At 52.9% G+C, this 18,186-nt stretch overlaps 1 protein-coding gene across 4 annotated transcripts in view; it reads left to right on the plus strand.

The window, feature by feature from the left end:
• Positions 1 to 8,224: 8,224 nt before the first annotated feature.
• PLEKHA6 (pleckstrin homology domain containing A6) overlaps positions 8,225 to 18,186 on the plus strand; it is a 112,970-nt gene continuing 103,008 nt past the window's right edge. For 2 of the 4 annotated variants that reach the window (XM_019546596.1, XM_019546597.1), the window contains exons 1-3: positions 8,225 to 8,608; positions 9,426 to 9,502; positions 10,961 to 11,018. In XM_019546596.1, the coding sequence (XP_019402141.1) occupies positions 8,526 to 8,608; positions 9,426 to 9,502; positions 10,961 to 11,018 (218 nt within the window). In that variant the 5' untranslated portion in view covers positions 8,225 to 8,525. The remainder of the gene's footprint in view (positions 8,609 to 9,425; positions 9,503 to 10,960; positions 11,019 to 18,186) is intronic. The other 2 variants (XM_019546598.1, XM_019546599.1) reach the window with 1 other exon arrangement.

An 18,186-nucleotide genomic window follows, 5' to 3' on the forward strand; every position in this document is an offset into this window, starting at 1 on the left:
ATGCTATTATGGGTTCCTAACACCTGGGTTAATGCAAAAATGGTGTAGAGGGAATCTGGCCCTAGCTACTTTTTGCAAAAGCTAGTATTTATTTGCAAATGAGTTATAATAGAAACTGTAAATCACAGAATAAAGGAGGTTTTATTTTTCTGGAGCAGTAAAGCCTGATAAAGTGCATTGAAATGGATATGAAAACTGTTTCTTAGATGTATGAATGGCTGTTACCCCCCAGAGTTTACTGCTGAGAACAATTTGGTTTTATGTCACATTTGGGATCAGTCCTTTTAGATAAGAATTTGCTGCTGTTGTGGCTGTGGAGAGCGTAATGACCATCTTAATCTGATTGATATGCTTTGCTGTAACTTGAGCCTTGAAAAGATCAGGGAAGGCTACAGGACAGGCCTTTGTGCTACGGATTGCTACACCAGCAGATGGAGCTCTGCTTTGCTTTGCCCCCTTGCAGTCATTAAAAACCTTCCCAGTGCATCTGTTCTTCAGTAAACTTGGCCTGAGGAGATGTAATGTCATCTTGTGCTGCTGGTGCTTTCCCTGCCAGGCTCTGCAGTCTGCATACAATGGGACCTTCAGTGTGAAGCCCTCATAGATATGCAGGCAAGTAGAATGCTAAATTGGTTGACTGCTGTGGACGGTTCCATTTTAATTTGTATAGAGGGAGAGCTGAGCCTTGGCTTGGTAGACCGTTGCATTATAAGTGTTCAGGCAGTAACTTTGACTTTTTGCCCCCTAAATGTTCAGTTTCTTCAAGTCAGTGAAGGATTAATGATGCTGGTTAGAGCTAAGCAGTACGGGGAGGAGTGGATAGCACTGTTTGTTCTCTCCTCGGTGTATCTCAGTCCCATCTACAAGTTTTCTAGACCTCTTTTGAACCGCGATTGCCAAATGCTTAGTACTTGCTGCAGAGTCTGATTAAAAATGAACATGGTGATGTTTTCTCTTTATCCTGCGACAATTTAACAAAATTGGTGCACAAGTCAAGTGGTGTGTGTTCCCCCCACAAATCTGATATTATATAGGTGTCCCATCTGGAGGGTAAGTATCCTGCCAGGATCTGTTTTTCAGTCTTCTTAGTAAAATCCATGCAATCCTAGGGTAGCCAGTAGGTTACAGTAGCATTCCTCTTGCTTTCAAATAGCTACATCACTTCCACAGAACTTCAAGGCCTGGTTTTCTGTTAAGCAGTCTTGATAGATGACATGTGGGTACTCAATCTTCAATTGCCTCTGACTATATGTGCTAAATGCATATTTGTAAAGTTGGATAATATGCTAAAGAGTGAATTTTTTTTCTTCCTCTAAACAGGCTTCCTTTGGAGTCCCCATACCGGAACTGAAAATGTAGTGACCGTGACTCAGTAGTGTTCAGGGAGAGGTTACACTGATGACTTCTACCCACATGATGTGTAAAAACTCATCAGCTTTTCCTGTAAAAGGAGTTCTGTATACAGTAGATCCGGGCTGGCTGTCTGACTTGCCAACAATCTAAAAAAATAAGGGCGGGGTGGCTTATAAAAATGGGCCAACACCCTTCACTGAATGAAGCAGAGATTGTTAGTAGGTAACAATCTCTTCATCCATCTGCCCCTAATGCCAGCACTATTTCCCAGCTGTCCCACTTGTTTGAGGAAGTCTTGCATTTAGCGCCCTTTTTCTTTCTGCTGCATCTGTATGAAAAAGCAAACAATGGCAAATTGAAGTGCGTGCAGCTTACTTGCAGGTTCCTGAAAGTCCATCCTCAGATCCTTCAATCAGAGCTGTAGGAGGTGTTGCTTGCAGCAGCAGAAAGGTTCAGAAAGATGCATGTACAGCAACTGCAATTTCTAAGAGTTCTTGTCCTGCGGAGCTTTTCTTCTAGACATAGAGTAGGGGCTGAAGGAGTGGGGAAGAATTATTTTCACATGGGGGGAATGGGGCCTTGTTAGTGCACAGATCTGCACCAGGGTAAGGCAGATCAGTTAACCTGTTTAACCAATGAAGTTAACCCGTGCAAGTCTTTCTAAAAGTTCTAACTGTTATAGTGGTTAAACTTGTATTGGCATCTGCTGGAATTCAGTTGCCTCTACAAGATGCACAGGTATATCCATATGTAACATTTAAATAATTAGGTAAGACAATTTTAGTTAAATTGAAGCTGCTTAGATATAGAGCAGTTCTGAGATCATATGGGAAGCCTATAGCAAATCTGGAACCTGAACCGAGCTTTGATTCTGTTATAAAAAGGTAGCTATTTTTTAGTCTGAAGAAACCCAAAGCAATGAAGTATAGACTTTAGCTTTCTCATAATGAAGAAAAAGATTCTCAGTCTACTTAGAGAATTTGGACAAGATGGTATGGTTACAGTGTGGCTTTTTCCAAGAGGCAACTGCTGTGTTTGTTCTTAGTACCACTTTTGTCTTTCTCAAAAATAATGGTGGTTTTTTAAAGCTTTCTATAAACAGTAGGATTTTTTATGGTCCAAATCTGAAGCTAGCGGTAGGCTTTTCTGGCAGGGCTTGCTTTAGAAACACAACCTCTAGGAACTGAAATTTTCACCTTGGGCATCTGGGGAACAAGGTTTATGCTGACACCTTTTCAGATACTTCAAGGTATCTGATGTGACAGTGGCTATGATGGCACTCGTGAATATAAAAATGGAAAGTGTGTGGAGCAAAAGAAAGAGGCTCATTTGTAATTTCTGATGCTAACGGCTTAAATAATAATTGCCCATAAAAAGCTGTTGGATATCTGCTCAGAATGCTCTTCTGTGGACTCCATTATGGCAGTCTAGCCATACAGCTACAGCTGTTAATAGAAGAGCTTCCAGCCATGCTGTTCGTGCATACGGTGTAATTTCAGTTGCAAGTCATTACCAAGCCAGCCCTAAAGAATGTGCAGTAATGATCCCCTCCTTTTAAGAGGCATGTCTCCTCCAGATACCACAGCAAGGTGAACTTAATTCCCTTTTATGTTACAGATGGAGAAGCTGAGGTACAGAGGTCAGCCAAGTAACTAACCCAAGGCCATAAAGCAAGTTGGCTGCTAAGCTAGAATAAAAATCTGACTCCCAGCTCTAGCAATTGTAACTCCCCTGCTGTGCATTATACGAGCTGATGTTTCGGCTAATCAGCCAGCCCTCTAAATTGACTTCTGTCGCCGGCTCAATATCGAATGCCGTGCCAATGAGGATAATTCCATGACAACTGCCATTAACCCATTTCTGAGCTTGGACAAAGTAAATAAACTATATGGGCACTAAGAGAATTTCAAGGCAGAGGAGGTGATGAAGAAATAAATTGCTACTGTAAGATGTGCTTAAGGAAGGTGTTATACTTGAGCCATTGCCTTGGCCTACAAGTGAATATTAGGGAGAGGCGTGGGGAAGCCTTTAATGAGTTATCGATGTAGTCACCCAAAAATAGCTTGCATTCCGATGCAGAATTTCCTTTGAGAGAGAGAATTTTTGGTCCAGGAGATGGCGCCAGCATCCCTGCAGCGCAGTGGCCCAAGCGCATGCCTGGAGGCAGTTCGTTGCACTGATCACTCTAGTTTTTCTGATGTTTAAGAGGCTGTGTCCATAGGGAGCAGCAGTATCAGCACCAGCAGCAGCAGGGCTGCATGGGGAAGGAGTGAAATGGCTACGTGTTCTTCAAGTGCTAGAGGGGTGCCTTTCATTAAAGCCTTCCTATGCTGCTAGGGATATCATTGATGTCCTAGTACGTGGGAAAAGGTTGCAATATAAGCACATCTGGTATCTCTTGGGGTCTATGTATCATGCTAGTTGTCCATTATGTAGTTGATAGCCTGGATACAATGACTTTTTTTTCCTATATGTTCAACTGGGCTTGAGACCAACCAGTAGCACGATGAATTGAGGGGAAATGTGGGTCAAAGGCAGGGGGTGGCCCCTTTCCATACAGAAGTACCACAAGCCTCTAACATTCCTAGTGTCTGAGTCATTACGACCCCAACCGAATGACCCCTCTGCAATAAAACTCATGGAATTTGATTTATCTCCCTCAAGAGGATGACGGGCTAAGTCGACCTTGACAAGGTTGGAAATAGGTTTTCTCAAGGAGGATAGGTCTTTCCAGACAACTTCTTTAACCATTAAGCCATATCTGTGTACACTTAATGTCAGCACTCTGCCTTCCCCAGTGTCCTTTCCAATGAACTTTGCTCTAAAGATCCCTTCTCCTTTGTATTCCACCTAGCCACACATCCCGTTACTGCTACGCTGGCTGCTGGCGAAGGCACGCAGCGTTATTTGGAGGTCGCAGATGTGAAACATCCATTGGTGAGTACAGCCATTTACAGAACACCTTCCACCACAATACTAAGCTGACTCCAGACTTTCAGCCAATGCTGGCCCGCCCCAGGTATGTTGCTTAGGAAAAGCCCTCAGCTAAAAAACAACGTGTCGCAGATGAGATGTCTCAGTGGCTGACAAACGGGGACTAATTAGCAGAACACTGTCATTTCTGAACTCTCAGCCTTTCTATTACAAAATAGGCTGCGACTGACTGTTCCCCTCCCTGTGCAGAGGGATAACACGGCAAGTCTCTTCCTGTTCAAGCTGCACCTCGCCCTGACACCTGCCCTGGTATTAGTGTAATTCGCACATTCTTCTCCACACCCTCCTAGCAAACTGATACTTTAAGTAATGTTAACTTTGCAACGCCAAGAAAGCCAGCAGGCTGTGTACATCTATACCAAAGGCATGTGTGCGGTACATCGTTGCAGTTCATGATATGCAGGCTTCCTACTTTCGGAAGATGACTGTAATGGGAAGATGTGTTTCCCTGAATCATAGAAAATTAGTATCAGAAGGGACCTCAGGTGGTCACATTTAGTTCAAGCCCCAGCTCCAAGCACAATCATCCTCAACTAGATCATCCCATGATGATGGCTTTGTCTAGCTGGGTCTTAAAAGCCTCCAAGGACGGAGATCCCACCACTTCTCTGGGTAACCTGTTCCAGTTTTTTACTCTTATGAGAGTTTTTCCTCATAGCTAACCTCAACTTCCCTTGCTACAACTTGAGCCCATCACTCCTTGTTCTGTCATCTGCCCCCACTGAGAACAGTCCAGCTCCATCCTCTTTGGATCCACCGTGCAGGTAGTAGAAGGCTGCTATTCAGTCCCCCCACGGTCTTCTCTTCTGCAGACTAAATAAGCCCAGTTCCCTCCTGATCAGCCATGTCCACCAGCCCTCTAACCATTTTTGTTGCTCTGTGTTGGACTCCCACCAATTTGTCCACATCTTTTCTGTAGTGGGCCCAAAACTGGACACAGCACTCCAAATGTGGCCTCACCAGTGCAGAATAGAAGGAAACAATCACTTCCCTCAATTTGCTGGCAGCACTCCTTATCATGCAGCCCAGGATGCCATTAGCCTTGGCACCAAGGGCACATTGTTGGCTCATATTCAGCTTCTTGTCCACTGTAACCCGAGGTCCTTTCCTGCAGAGTTGCAGCTTAAACAATCCATCCCTATGCTGTACCAGTGCAAGTGCAGCGCTGAAGCAAAGCTGTCTTCAGTATCTCCTACACGTGTGCCACCCCCAGATCTTTCTGGACGGCGAGCTTGTTGGTGAGGTGCCCCTGAAGCATACGTCTCCACTGGCCTTGGGGTCAGAGGAGACTGGGAATGAAACCTCCGAAGTGTTGTTCTCAAGGGACTCTGATGTGAGCCTCAGCAGACTTCACTTCTCTGCCTCTTGACCTATGCAAAAGAAGGAAAAAAGTACATGTTGCCCAGGAGGGATGTGGTATTTGATGTAGAAAAAGGAAATGCCTTGAGCGCCTCAGATACAATAATTTATAGAAACACAAAGCTCAACAGGAGCTTGTAATGTCTCTCATATGGAAACTTGGTTTGTTCCCTGTCCCCCTCATTCAAAAATACACGGGTTAATAAAAAAGAACACTTGGAGAGATTTAAAAAAGCCAACAGCTGGTGTTTCTCCCCGGAGTTTCCATTGGATTAAGATATAAAAGAAGAGAAAAAAATCTCTTGTGAAAACTAATAAAAGCTGATTTATTTACCTGACAGAACAGAGCCTAAAGCAGCTCTGGATTCTTGGCTGGATGTTGTAATAAAGCCCTCTGAAAATCCACATATTTTTCCCCCCAGAGATTGGAACAGCTCCTTCTAGTTCCTTATGCTAAAATCTGATTAGATGGTTCTTTATAATTGGCATAGGCATTCCCCCTCAGGACACAGCAAAAAGGACCCTGAAATTTGTACTCCCTTAGAGAATTACCTGGGGAGAAGAAAGAGTCTTTTAAGATTGGATCAGTTTGCCCCACAAGGCCCCTGATCTTGCAACCCCTCAAGCATGTGTTCAGTCATCAATCACGAGAATAATTCTGCTGTAGTCAGTTGGGCTACTCACCGTGCCTAAAATGAGGGCCAAGCACCAGTGTTTGCAGGATCTTTCACCTGGCGGTACCTCTTCAAGTGCCCAGAAAGGATTAGGAACTGAGCCTTTACTCTGTTTGACTTTACGGAACCGTTTTTTACTCGAACCACCTCAGACAAAGAATACCTGACTCGGCTATTCCTTTCCTTCCCTTCGCTGCCTAAATCTTGAAAAAGACCAAAGCAACGTAACTGAAAATCCCTTCCCAGCCAGAAATAGCATGCTCCAGAGCCCCCATGAAACAAACAAGTTACTCTCCTCTTCTACAATCTGGGGGGTTTTCAGTTGGATGTAGCTGTTGATGTGACCGTGTTGTACCAGCCTCCCTTTCCCGACCGAAGCACCACAACTTAGCTGCGTACAAAGCAAGACCCTTCTAGGCTGGAAGTCACTTTATTTAATAGTTACACTATGGCATGCTCCTGTCAGCCAGGCCCCCGTGGTACCAGGTGCTGTACAGCCGCGTAGTAGGAGACATTCCCTGCCCTGGAGAATATAAGGCTGATCTGCACTAGAGAGCCTTTGCTGCTGTGGCTAGGCTGGTGTAGCTTTGCCACCAGGGCCCGGAAGTGAAGACTGCATTTATGAATAGCTAGGGATTTTCTGATGATGAAGCTATACCACTTCCCTAGATGACAAGCAAAATCAACAGGAGTCCTCTTTTGTGCACAGGTTTACCCACCCCACGGGTTTTACCAGCATAACTACCTCTGCTAAGGGATACAACCATTTTACATCCCTCCCCAGCAAAGCTTTGTGGTATAGATCTCTCCTCTGAGTCATATTCTGAGGTTAAAGTGGGGATGCCCCTAACATGACAGGGGTCAGGATCTCACCTTTGCAATCTAAATGGGCCAGGCAAGGAGAGGGCGAGATAAGTGAAGTGCTATTGTCCCTGTTGCTGTGATAGGGAGCTGCAATCTAGCTGGAAGAAGGACCTGATCCTGCTTGCCACCATGCCCCAGCAGATCCATTAGCTTCAGCGGGAGCTCTCCTACATGTTCAGGACATGCATGAGTGTTTGTGCCACTGAGGCCTGTGTGATGCACCAGGGGTCTGATGCAGCCAGAAGAACAACGAAACACAGTGCTCTGACCCCACCACATCTCTGCCTGGGTGAGACTGCGGGCCTCCGAATAACAACAAACACAGCTCATCCTCTTCCCCGTTGCCACAAGGAACTAACCAGACACGTTTCTCACACCCACTGACTCAAAGAACTCTTGGGATGACCATGCCAAGGTTTCAGGCAAACTGGTTTCCCCAAAGCCCGCATGGGGAGCTCTTGCTGTGATGAGCCTTGCCGCAGCAGCCATGCCAAGCCCCGCTGGTTTGGAGAGCAACTCCTTCATGCACCAGATGAACTAAAGGCAACTTTTTAAAATGGCTCTTTCCCCTAAACCATGGGGGATTTGGAAAATACACAGCCTTGGATAAGAGCCCTTTGTAATCACTCTCCCTTGCCACTCCCCACCCCACCTTCCTCTTAAAAAGAGGTTTAATTGATGGCTTTGAAGAAAGAGGAAGAAAATACCCAGTGGACAGCTCAGATGCTGCTGTGTGTAGCAATCAGGATGCCCACCATAATGCCTTGGCTTGGCTTCGAGGGAGAAGACGAACCCTGTTTAAAGGTAGCAGGGGAGGGAAGATGTAGCTCTGTCATTACTCAGCCCTGACTTAATTGGTGGTAATTATATTAAGCAGACAGTGAAGGAAACGGCTTTGGGTGAGTCGGTGAGACTCATGCAGAGAGGTATGTCTGTCACCGGCGTGGCAGGAGTGGCCTCTGTGCTCCAGGTCATTGGCAACACAGCAGCCTGGCTCTGAGGGGGTTAAATTTATGGTGTTTTCCTCCCTCCTAGGCTATTTGCAGCAAACAGAGTCTCAGTGGCAGGTCTGAGCTGAACAAGTGTTTGCTTCTGTGGGACTGGCTGGGGTGGATTTGGAGTTGCTCTGCACTCACTAACCAGCACCCAGACTTCGCTCCCCACCATCGCTGCCTTAGGAGGAGCAGTAGGGCAGGAGGCTGAGCACGGGCAGAGTTGGACTCGGGAGCCTGGCACCTCCGTATTGCTCCCCCTCTGCCTGCCTTCTGTGCCGGGACCTCGATGGCTGATGACATTGACTGGCTGGACCTGCCGGGCAGGTGGACGTACGGGGTGTGTGGAGATGGGCGAGTCTTCTTCATCAAGTACGGTTTTTTCCTTATGGGCTTCTTGCTGTGCTACGCGTGGGGGCAGGAGGGCAGTTTAATCCTACCAGGTGCATGTTCAAAGCCAGGCAGCAGCCGTACTTCCAGCCTAGGCTTTGGGGGCAAAGGGGGCTTGGCAGAGGGGAGGCCCAGAAGGACTGGCTCAGCTGAGAAAGGGCAGTGGGGAATGAGAAGGGTCCCGGGGCTATGGCAGGGAGGGCCCTACCTCCCCCTGATTATACTTGTTCTGCTGTTGTCTGCTGCTGCTCCACGCACCCGAGGACCCCACCTCCATGATCACACTTTACCCATGGCCTATTTTTTCCCCCCTGTGGTTGCACTTCTGCCCCAGGGGAGTTTGGGCTGTCCCAGCCAACGCTGCTCCTCTCTGCCCTGAAGTCTGCCAGGCTCTGGCAGCTCTGTTGGAAGGAGGAATAGCACAGGAGGGTCCCCCTGCACACAGGGGCCACTGCTCTGGGAAGGGTCTGAGAAGCTGTCCGTACTTGGGCTGCTGTCTGTGACCCCTTTCAAGGAACCTACAGGCCTCTCTCGTGTCTGATAGTGACTTCCCCTGGCCTAGCTTCTCCCTGACTTCCTTTTTGTGGGCCATATGAATAGGAAACAGGAGTCAAGGCAGAGAGGAAGGCCTACAGGCTACAGCGGACAGCACCTTTAAGTGGAAGAAGGTGCAGAGAAACCCCCTGTAAGCCCTGCCTCACCCTGCACGTTCCCTCCCCGTTGTGGTTTGGGGGCCATGGTGGGTACTCTCTCCCATTCAATCCCATGTCCCTTCTGATGGTCTATTTGTTCTTTGTAGCGATGAGACGCAGTCGACCAGCTGGGTGCACCCAGGCACCAGACGCTCCATCCAGAGTGGGTGTTTTGTCAGTGCAGGTAAGGGACAGGCTTGCTTTGACTTGGGGGAGGGTATTGCATCTCCCTGGTTGCATTTGCTTCCCTTTCTTCCTGATGGCATGCTCCCTCCAGTCGAATGCCCTGCAACAGATGCTGCCAGCGTATCTCCTGGAAAGCCATCCTGGAGGTACAGGTATGGTAGCACAGGATCTGGTGATCAAGGGGCTAATGAACCTTGCCCACTTGGGACAATGTGGCCAACCTTTTGAAGGCGCCCTTGCTGGCTGGCTTGAGGCCTGTGACTGTCCCAGAAGAATTTCAGTTCCTTTTCGCTGCTGGGAACTGGGACACAGGCAAAGAGCTGTGATGTGGTGGAGCCTGAAACCAAACCTGACTAGAAACACAAGTGAAACAAACAGCCTCTAGTTTTCTTTGTATTCATACCAAGTGACATACAGGCCATCAGATGGCAAGAAGCCAAACCACCCTAAAAAATCGTTCCAGGTTTAATAATGTTCACAGCTCAGCTGTCACACAGCAAGGCTCAGTTTCTCTGTGTAAAGGCACTGAGTTATAAAGTGGGTAGCAGCTTTGTCCGTCTGCCCTTCGGTGCCCAACATGAAATGCCTTCAAGGAGTCTGTCTTCCAGAAGGTGGTTGCTCAGGGCTGCCTAAAAATCAGTTCCCTTAAGGTGCCTTAAGTTATACTCCTCCTTCCCATCCCCACCTTCTTCCCCACTCCAAATCACTAGCCACTTCTGAAACTCTTGTCCTTATGTACAGAAGAGCCAGCAGGGCCCTGAGTGTTGTTGGTGGTGTTGATATTGTCTTTGATAAACGTGGGCTGCTGTTTCTAAGCCGCCATGGGCTGTGTGTGCTGGGAAGGGCGGGTGTCGACGGGTCATTTTCAGCTGAAATTTCCTGAGATGCAGCATTCCTTGTGCACAGCAGTCAGGTTTGTCACGGGGGAACACGGGGTTGTCAGACTGGAACGGGCTCAGCCGCCCACCCAGTCCACTACCCTGCATCTCCCTCCTTACAACCGCCTCATTGTCCCACCAGAGCCCGTTTTAAGGGAGGGCAAACAGGGTGATTCTCTGGACCCCCAGCCCCTGGGAGACCTTGTTGGACTATGGTGGGTGGGAGACAGGAGGAGGCTATGCTTTCAACCTCTGCTCAAAGCCCCCATGCATCTAATGCTGCATCTACTTCTCTCCAACAGTGACCAGAGATGGGTGTTGGGGGAAGGGTAGATGATTGCACCCAGCTGTACAATAGTGTCTCAAGGGAGGGAACTTCCCCTGAACTCAGCTGCTGATCTTATGATGCCCTGGAGGCTGGTAACCTGGTTTAATTTTGAGCCTAGCTAATAAAGCTGCAGCAGATTGACATGAAGGCTGGCCGCTCTCTGGAAACATAATCCACTAAAAGCTGCCCGCAACAGGGAGTTCCACAGATGAATGGTTGAACAGCATCTGCTTTTGTTGCATCTTCACAGACTTGCCCAAAGGCTGGGAGATGGACAGCACACGGCAAGGGGCCATATACTTTATCAAGTAAGTGAAAGGCTTGTGCACTACTGCTGTTTGCTGACTTACAAACAGAGACGTTCCTGTTTGCTGGGCTGGGGAGATAGGCTGGTTAGTGCTCCTGCTGATACACAGGCTGTATGATTTAATAGCTCACATTGCAGTGCTGGGGGTAGGATTGCTCCAGACTGACATGCTGGCAGGGGGGAGATCGATAGCTATCTTTTGGATTGAGTGTTGCTCTGCACGTTGCTAATGCAGCCCTGTATCAGTTAGGCTGGCTCTCAGTGAGGTTAAATGGGCAGTGCTGGGAAGTAGGCTCAACGCTAAAGCCTTGTGTGTGCAGAGCTCCCAGGGCTGCTACCAGCCATGGAACAAACCTGTGTTCAGGAAGCTCAGTAGAGGTTTGGTAGCAGCACACGCAGCCGTGCCATGTTGCACCCAGGCAGTGCTTTTTGGAGGCCTTTGGTAAATCACCTACTGCCCCCAGCAAAATCCTCCCATACTGAAGGGCAAGTTTCTCCCAGACAGGAGCTCTTCTGGAGACAGGACTCATGGTTGTTATTACCGGGGTGGGGTTTGGCTGTCTTCCACCTGGCCCTCCTGAACTCCGTGTGGTCCAGGGACTAATTCCAACCTGCCTCTGCCCCACAGAGTCTGGCTCAGTCCCTGACTTGGCTCCGATGTGTTGCATGGACAGGCAGGCCCATGGGTGTAGCTGGTGGGAATTGGCTTTGTCTGGCTGCTTTACTGTCTGTGGGTATTGGCCCCATTCTCCCCTTCCCCTGCACTGCCCCCACCCCAGCTGTGCACACAGCCAGACCCCCAGAACCGGGCTGCAAGTTTTGCAGCCCTGCCCAGCCTTGCTCTCTGCCAGGCGAAGTGAAATCAGGCCACTGACACCATGTACTTCTGGAGCGGGGGTGGAATTTGACTCTGAGCCACATGCCTCATCGTCCCTTAGGAGAGCTGGACCCTGAGCAAGGTAGGGCAGGACTGCCCCAGCTTTGTCTGAGATGCACAGGCTCCCTCTGGAGCTGCAGACTTCCCCAGGGTGACCTTCCCAGGTGGTGCCCAGGGAGCCTGACCAAGGTGGAACCAAGGACCACGTCTGGGAACTAGGAACCACATCTGTGCTTGGGTCCTTTGCCTTGAATAGAGCTGCTCCCTCTTCCCTCCGCAGTTGGTATTCGAGAGGCAAATGCTCCTTGCAGTGGCCTGGAGAGAGCTCTGTAACCTTGTGGGCAAAGCCAGGCAGCCTAAGCTCCCCTGTGCCTTGCAGCCTTGTATACAGACAGGTTCCTCCATGCTAGAGAGTAAGCAGGAATCTTCCCTGGGCCCTGTGGGCCCTTCAAGGGAGCTGCAGAAAATCCCTGCTGCAGTTGGGTTCAGGAGCTCCATGGGGATGAGCTCCTCCCGATCTCCAGCTGACTCTTTGCGTTCCCATAGAGCTTGGGAGCTCCAGTCCCGAACCAGGACCAGGTTGTGGTAGGGCATGTCCAAAGGCAGCACAAAAAAAGGATTACATTTAAGTAATGGCCCAAGGGCTTTGACTCCTTCCAGCTGTAGGTCTGGCTTAGGGGTCTAGCACTGGCTTCTCCCTTGCAAGGGTTTGGTTGCCTTGGGGTCTCCCAACTCCTTTGCTGCCTCAAGTCAGGACAGTCTTGTTTGTGGCTCTGTAGTGGGCTGCCATGGAAATGGCCGTGACGTCCCAGAGGGAGGATTAGGGCTCTGGTCGCGTTTAAAGGCGCCGAGCGGAGTTCCAGCGGCCTCCGTGCAGGCTGTTCCCAGCGAGCTCCTCAAGCCCCGCTGCTCCTTGGCGCGGCGGTCTCGCAGCCTGCCCCGGGACAGCAGCACTGGTGCAGTGGACACAGCGGGGGAACTCAGGTCCTCAGGTGGTCGCAGCCCTGCCGGCACCCGCGAGTCAGACCTTGACAAGGGCTTCCCTGAACCAATTCTTGTCGGAGCCCGAGTCTGCCTTTAGACCCGCCTCCCCCGCCTTGATTTCAAATGCCCCCCATCTGGTGATGAGGAAGTTACCATAAGCTGTTGCATGACCGTTCTGGCTAAAAGCTCCTGCCGTCTACCACACAAGCTGTTTTCTCGCAGGGGCAGGGGCTGGTGTGTCTGCTCCGTGTTTGGCAAGTGAATAACGGCGCCAGATCCTGCTGACCCGTTGGGTGCCCCTGCCCCTCGGCTGCCCGGAGGGAGGCTGCGTGCCGGCCCGGCGCCCGGGAAGGTGCGGTAGGCACCGCATCGCGTTGGGCTGGGGTTGTCGGCAGTTGCAACGGCTTCCCATGAGGTGGCACCAAAGCTTCCCGCAAGCTCGCCCCGGTGGGACGGGACGTGCGTGCATGCGTCCCCCGCACGTGAGCGTGGGACAGAACCTGCGTGTGGCCGGGCGCAGCCGGAGTCTCCCGGCGGGCGCAGGGAGGGCTCGCTTCGCCCCCTCGGCCTGCGCCACCATCTCAGCGTGACGGGCTACGCGCCGTGCTGCGGCCCCCCTCCCCGGCACCTGCGCGGCTTCTGCGTCGCGCGCGGGAGGAGGCCCCCGGCAGCCCGGGGCAGCAGCCCGTGGGCAGCGGAGCCGCCCCTGCTGCTGTGGGTGGGGGTCGTGGCCGCCCCGCCAGCACCTGCTCTTCCCCGGTGCTGCTCCGTCCCTGTGCCTCGGCGGCGTGCCGCCTCAGGGCGGTCACGTCCCCCGCCGGCCCACGGCCGCCCGCAGGCTGCAGAGACCGGGGGCCCGGGCCGGCTGTGGCGCGGCGGGGGGCTCACGGCGGCGCGCCCCGGCCATTCCCTGCCAGGCTCCCGGGCCCGCTCCTAGGTGGCCTGGCACGGAGGGGCGTGAGCCGCCCGGGGCCATGCGCCGCCGGAGCAGAGCGTCCCCAGGCCCAAGGGGATTAGGGGCCGGAGGGTGCTCCTGGCACCAGGTGTAGCTGGCGGGGGGGACACCGGCTCCCCTTGCCTGCCGACTGCCTGCTGAAGCTCCGGCTCTGCCCCCCCCCCACCCCGCGAGAGCCGCCCCGCGGCAGCACAGGGTTAATCCGGATCCGCTCCGCCTTGCTCCGCGCCAGCCCGGGCATCACGTGCGCCGCCCCCCGGGAGCGCAGCGAGCATGCCCGGCGCCGGGGAGGGATGCCGGAGCCTGCCGCAGCCGCAGCCCCGGGGCCGGGGCAAGGAGCGGGGCCGGCGCAGGGACCGGAGCCGCCGCACGGTGAGTGCCGGCCGGGGGCGGGGGCAGGGGGGCTTGGTGCCGCCGCTGGTGCTGGGTGCAGGGTGCTATCCCCATTAGGCCCCGCTCCCCGCCCCCCCCGCCAGGTGCTTTGGTGGCAGGGCTGATGAGCAGGCTGGTGGTGGTGTCCTGGGGTGGGTGCTCCCGCTGGTCCTGCCGCCGCCAGGCTGGGGTTGGGGAGAAGGCAGTGCTGAGCCCTTCAGAGCAATGTGGCTCTGCCCGTCTGCCTGAGGAGGGCACCTGGCTGCCCGGATGGGGGAATCCGGCCGTCTCCCGTGCCCCCTGGGCTCCATGCCTCCCTGCCGTGGCTGCGTTGGAGAGGCCACCCAGCCCTGGTTCTGCAGGGGTCTCGAGGGCTACCGTCTGCACTACCGTTGTTGTCTAATGGGGGGGACGTGGGAGTCCTCGGCTGCACATCCTAGCAGTGCGCAGTGAGGTTTGGCTGCTGGAAAGCTGCTCGTGGCTCTGCAGGGGTCCTGAGGGCTACGCTGCTGTCGTCCTCTCCTGGGGGGTCATGAGGGTCCTTGGCTGCACATCCTAGCAGTGCACAGCGAGGTTTGGGTGCCGGAGAAGGTGCTCCCGGCTCTGTGCGGATGTCGAGGGTTGCTCCAGTGTTGGAAAGGGCTGGCGTGTCTTGCTCTTGTCCTCACCTGGGGGGGACGTGGGGTTCCCCCTTCACGTCCTAGTAGCATGCAGTGAGTTATGTTTAGCACTAGGTGACCACAGACCTGTTTGCAGTAGGACTGGCCCATCCCCTCCCTCACTGCTGGGACTCATCTCTGCAATTTGGAGATGAGCTTTGCTTGACATGGCAGAGCCTGATCGATTCAGCCCGGGGGTCACCTGGTGTTGGCCGAGGCAGCTGGAGCCTGTCCCCTGGGTTCTGGTTTCCAGTCTCTGTCCACACAGTGTGGTCAGAAAACGTCTCCCTCCCCTGCCGGGATCAGTGGCCCAGGCTGGTGGATAAGTCCCTGGTGCATCCAGGCCAAGGGAGTGAATCCCAGCAGATTATTTGGAGCGTGTCGGTTGCTGCTGCGTTCTGATTTATTTGGGATGCAGTCGGATTCGTCGCAGGCAGTGCATTTAGTGTGCACCATCAAGCCTGGTGCATCTTCTTCCTCCCTTCATTTTGTGAACTTAAGATGGGCAACAGGAGCTGGACCCCCGGCTCTGGAGAGTCTCTGTCTCTTTGTTCGCAGAGCTGGTGCTCTAGGGACAGGCTTCATCACACTGCTTGCTGCTATGCCTCAGCTCTGATCGGCGTGAAAGGGGAATTCAGCCTCTGTGGCCCATTCACTCAGCCCTTGGCCCCTCTCCTAAGCCAGTTAGTAATGGGGCTGTTGCTTGTGGCTTGTCTGGTGCGGTCACGTGCAGTAGAGATTGGCTTGAACCCAGCAAACACTGGCCATCAAATGGTCTCTTTCAGTTCTGGCTCCGTCTGGCTACCTTGAGGCTTTGTATCCGTCTCTGAGCAGTTCCTTCTCCTTCGTGGTTTTGTGTTAGACCATGTGAAACCACAGTGAGGGAAGCTTATTGTGACTGAGAAGTGCCCAAGCCCCTTGGCCCCATGGAAAGAATTGGACCAGGCTTTGTATACCGTGGTGGTCCGTGATGGTTTTCACAGCCTGCTCCTCGCAGGTGTGTTGCATTGTGCTCTCCGCTCCTGTGGACAGTGTGTGCGCAGTGGTGTTACCACATTCTTTCCTAAGCTGTGGGCATCAGCCAGTCCTGAGATGCAGCTGACCCTTGGTGGGACTAAATCTGCATGAATTAGCACAGCCAGGGTACTCAACTGACTCTGGTAACCGGAGCCGTGAACAGCGGCCTTGTCAGTGCAGTCGCATCTCCCTCCCCAGCTGTCAGACAGCTCCTGCGCTCGCTCTGCTCTGATCCCACGGCCTGGGGCAGCGAGGGCTGCAGGCACAGGGTAGGAACACCCTGTTGCAGGCTCCTGGCCTGGGGTTACCATGCCTGGCAGGAGGCTCAGTGGAAGCAGAGGCCCTGAAGCGAGCAGAACAGTAAGAACTGTCGAGGGGCAGAATCGTCCTTGTTCTTCCCTGCCTCTCCCTCTCTGGGTGTTGGGGTCTGTGGCCTAGGGGAGGGTTTACGTCCCTGCAGACAAGGTGGCTAGAAGCCAGTATGAAGCTCCCTCCTTCGCTTGCTTTACAGCCTAGTGACTCCTCTGCTCTGTGGGGAAAGCTGGGTCCCAGAGCTCTGCTTAGCACAGCAGCAGTGTTTGCAAAGTGCGGAGCTGAGGCCTGGGTTTGATGCTTTAAAACAGCATCTCTTGGAGCAAAGGAGGTGCCCAGCAAAGGCCATTCAGGCAGCAAGGGCTGTGTGCTCCTGTAGGGACCAGAGGGGTCCTAAGTACACCAGGCACTGGCTCCTAGGCCTCGTCTACCTTGGGGGTTTCCAGCGTGTTCCCATTGCTACAGCTGTAGTGGTGGTAGCAGCAATGGAAGCATCAGCGTGGACAAGCTGGAGCTTCGCTGCCATGTTTTGTGGACCGTGTCTCAGTACAGCTATGCAGGATGCCAGCAGCCCGTCTGTACCAGCACAGGGGAAGAGCTTCAGAGCCCCCTTGGTGTGGGCACAGCCTCTGCCCGCATGTACACAAAGTAGGCTGCTTAGGGATGCCCAGGAGTAGGATGATGTGGAGTTGGATTGGCACACTTGTGTGACGGGGGTTTCAGAGAGCCAGATCCCCACAGCTGTGTGTGAGAGGACCCTGGATGGGACGAGTGGAGGTGGGGAGCACGGTGGATCCAGTAGCGCTGAGGGGGCTGAGCCAAGAAGTGGCTGCAGGTTGTTTGAAGGGCCCTGTCGGCGTTCCTGCTGCTTTGCAAGTCTCATGTCTGTAAATTAATTTGCCGGTCCATTAAGCGTCCCCTAGCTCCCTAACTGGGACAGTACTCAGCGAACGTTGGCCTGGCCTTGTGTGATCCAGGATGCTGACGTTGGCTGTATCCCCCTTGGTGAATATGCTGAGCCTGTTATCCCCAAGAGCCGTGCTGGGCACAGCTTACCCCCCTGCCAGATGGCCGCTAGGATGGCTATGTAATCCGCACGGATCAGGCAGGCAGAAGTGAAACCGAGAGCAGTGGAGCCTGGCTGAAAAGCTCCAGCAGGAAAGGGGAAGCAGGCCCGTGCTGGACCTGGGAGGCTGGGTGCAGCCATGGTGCCTGGTGTGCACAAGGGGTTGCACTCTGAAATGCAGCCTGGAAGGTAGATGGGTCTCAAGGAAGCAGGCTGATGTGTGTGTGCAGGGGAGGGGAGGGATTGAGGGCTTCTTCATGTGTGTGGGTGTGGGGAAGGTGGAGGATGGGGCTGGCACTGCTGCCTGGCAACCTTACGCATACCAAGTGGCGGAAGGGTCTCGGAGAGCCGCCCTGCGTGGGAGAGTGTGATCTGGGCGGCGTTTAGCATAGAAAACATCTTCCTTTTGAGCATATCATCAGGCCTGGCGTGTTGCTCCGCAGCCTGGAATTAATGATACCCTGTTGGCTTCCTGCGTTTTTGCTGGAGCCAGGCAAAATGAGGTCCTCAGGAGGAGGGGGATGGCTCCCCTCCTCGCCTCCATTTACAAGGAAATCTGAATTAATTACCTCCCATTTCCCCGGCGGTCCGTGTGTGGCTGTCAGAGCTCCCACATAACCGGCTCTGCCAGGCACAGCAGCCCAGAGGGGACACGGCATTGTCTCTTAGGAGGGGCCGCTACAGCTGCTCTTCCCAGCCTCCTGCCACTCTGGGATCATCTCGGAGAGGGAGCGCGAGGGTTTGGGCCTCTGGAGATTGAGGCAGTAAGGATGCACGTTTCCCTGTGGGGAAAGGAGCATCCAAGCCATTCCAGTCCCGTTATAGGCAGCCTGCCAAGGCATTTATTTCATAGATTTCATAGACATCAGGGCTGGAAGGGACCTCGGGAGATCATCGAGTCCAGCCCCCTGCCCAAAGGGCAGGAAG

This window comes from Crocodylus porosus, unplaced genomic scaffold, assembly GCF_001723895.1.
Source record: "Crocodylus porosus isolate Cpor-Errol unplaced genomic scaffold, CroPor_comp1, whole genome shotgun sequence".
NCBI classification, from domain to species: Eukaryota; Metazoa; Chordata; order Crocodylia; family Crocodylidae; genus Crocodylus; species Crocodylus porosus.